Source organism: Oryzias melastigma, linkage group LG1 (assembly GCF_002922805.2).
Source record: "Oryzias melastigma strain HK-1 linkage group LG1, ASM292280v2, whole genome shotgun sequence".
NCBI lineage: Eukaryota > Metazoa > Chordata > Actinopteri > Beloniformes > Adrianichthyidae > Oryzias > Oryzias melastigma.
This window is the reverse complement of record NC_050512.1, coordinates 27,550,760-27,553,476: the sequence shown is the minus strand read 5'-3', so window position 1 is coordinate 27,553,476 and position 2,717 is coordinate 27,550,760. Positions and strand designations below refer to the sequence as shown.

Genomic DNA, 2,717 nt, shown 5'->3' with positions numbered 1-2,717 from the left:
TTCTTATTTATCAGAAATATTTCAGCACAGAAAAATCAAATTAAAATTATTTAAAAGTTTAACAGCTTTATTAAATGCACTAAAAATGAAATCCTAATAACAAAATAAGAAGAAAGATAAAAAAAAACATTAAAAAAAACAATAAAAAAAAGTAGTTTTAATTAAAACAATCCAGAATTGGCCTGAAGGTCTGCACAAGGGTTCCATCTACAGTTTCAAAAAAGTAATATAAATGTTTTTAAAAAGCGTTTTTTTCCTTATTATTTATTTGTAAGAGTATATTTTTGTCAAATTACTTTAAAAAGTTTATTTTTTTAAGTTCATTTGAGTAAATGAGAAAAAAAGGTTAATTTTTGCAAACAATTTAAACTTCATTTTTTAAATGGACATGTTTTGATCAAAATTTAAAAAAACATCCTGCAAATGTTTAATATTTCCTAAAATTATCTAACAAAAAATATATTTTACTCTGAAAAAAACCCCCAAAATTCTTCTTGTCGTCTTAAAAATTAATTTGACTGTTTTTTTTATGATTGTTCATTTTTTGTTGCAGCAATTAAAAGCATCTAAATTTAAAAAAAATAAAAAAGAAGTCAAATATACATATTAGAAAATAGTTTTGGATCAATGGAAGTTCTGGAGCAGCAGGTCGTTTTCCTCTCTATGTGTGCTACTCACGCGATGCTAATGAACGCGGCGTTTCCTCCGTACAGGAAGGAGCGATTGAGGACCTGCAGGACGAAGGTGAGGTACTGAAGGGGGAGGACGGGAATGGAGGCGCACACAGAGAAGAGCAGGCTCTGCAGGGAGGTCAGGAACAATGACAGGCAGGAGGAGCGCAGGTCGGCCTCCTGCTCCGTTTCTCCTGCAGCAGGAAGGAGTAAGTGAGGAGATCTGATGCACGAGGAAAGAAGCATGCAGAGTAATATCAGACGGTGAGATACCGGCAGCTCGAGCTTTTCCTTTGTGTCTGTCCAGGATGAATCCGTTCCAGGGAGCGCACAGCAATCCACACAGCTGGGTCATGGCAAAAGCGTTGGTGTACTGACTCACTATAAAAGGAGGAGAGACAGGAAAATTTGAATTTAAACGTGTTCATGGTGGGACTTCAAAAGGTCAGGGATGACAAATGACTGGATCGGTGGGACCTCACCCAAAACGGGGTCATTGTTGGCCAGCCGCTCAAGCGTGGGGTTCAGGGTCCCGATGAAGAGGTAGAGCCTCAGCTGCATGATGGACAACCACACCAGATGCCACAGGAAGAACCAGGACAGCACACAGCTCTGAAAGCTTTGGACTGGACCTAAGGAAACCTGCATGAAGTCACTGTTCCGTCTGAGACTAAACGTTATATTACAACTGTCGACTGTATGTGAGAACTGGACTTTGTGACCCCACTACCCTGGTGTTACAAACAGGAAGCTGGTTCCAAGAAGTTAAAATCCCATTGACTTATAAAGAGAAATTGGTTGTCATAAATAAAAGTATGTGGTCACATGTCCAATATTTGACAGATTTCTCACTCCTGATTGGCGAGAGTGGTTGCCATAGAAACTCTGATTTGGACCATTCACGTTCCCTGGCTCCAACATGTCAACCTCTATATTGTGACAAAATGGCGACTGAATTGACTTTATTTGGTTGGAGCCGGAAGTGAACCGTTTTCTGTGGGTGAGGACACACTCGCTCTGTCCAGTTCTCACATACAGTCAATGCATGCAACATAAAAAGTAAATCAAAGGTAGTTTAATGATAAAAAGTTCATTTTAACTTCATATTTTACTACTTGACTTAAAAATAACAATCAAAGATGGATTTAGACATGTCACCAATGACCTGAAACTGGAGAGAAAATAGACTCCCTCTTATTTGTGCATACCCTTGACTTTGTGCGTTCGTAATTCTAGATTTGTAGCTCATACAAAACGTTGTGCACCAGTGCAAAAATGACAAATTTCAATTTACACATGCATAACTTAAAATGACAACAACTACACACACAAATCTTTAAAAATTACACATGAATCGCTTGTTTCATAAACAAAATTACATTTACGCACAAATCTGATGTGGGACTCTTTTCATGCCTCCAAGATTCGTGTGTAAATGGTGCATTTAAAGGCTGCTAGAATGCTGGGTCATCAGAGTTTTGAACTTAAATTATGAATAATATCTAGTGAAACTTGACATTTTCCCACTGTCTTTCACAAATTCCCAATAACTAATATCAACAATCTAAATAAGCGATTTTTAAAACTCAACATTAAAGTTTCTCTATTCTGATTTCTCCTTCGCACCTTTGCTTTCCTTTCAGTGCCCGTTTTTAGTGTGATTTAGGGTTCCTGCTGGGTTTTAAAAAGTCTTTAAAGCATTCGATTTATGAATTTGGCCTTAAAAAAGTCTTGAAATTTTTAAATCTGAGCCTTAAAATTGTGCTGAGTTTTAACTATTTTGTTTATTTGTATTTCCCGCTCAGAATGATCATGGTTTTCTTTGTTTAATAAATTATTGATGAAACCCTTTATCTTTTCAGTCTGCAGCCCCAGAGACTGGAATAATTTATAAGAAAAACCTTAAAATGGACAGTTTTATTTCAAAGACAGTTTTTAAAATAAATCTTAATGATCATTTTAAAGAAAAATGTTGATGTAATCTAGTTTTATGATTCTAATAAGTGTATTATTTTAATTATTTAAATGATTGTCTGTGTTACTGCT

General features: G+C 35.9%; 1 protein-coding gene across 3 annotated transcripts in view; it reads right to left on the bottom strand.

The window, feature by feature from the left end:
- LOC112157393 (solute carrier family 43 member 3) overlaps positions 1-2,717 on the bottom strand; it is a 13,140-nt gene that overhangs the window by 2,103 nt on the left and 8,320 nt on the right. For all 3 annotated transcript variants that reach the window (XM_024290092.2, XM_024290093.2, XM_024290094.2), the window contains 3 exons: positions 1,154-1,303; positions 945-1,052; positions 679-865 (listed from right to left, as the gene is read on the bottom strand). In XM_024290092.2, the coding sequence (XP_024145860.1) occupies positions 679-865; positions 945-1,052; positions 1,154-1,303 (445 nt within the window). The remainder of the gene's footprint in view (positions 1-678; positions 866-944; positions 1,053-1,153; positions 1,304-2,717) is intronic.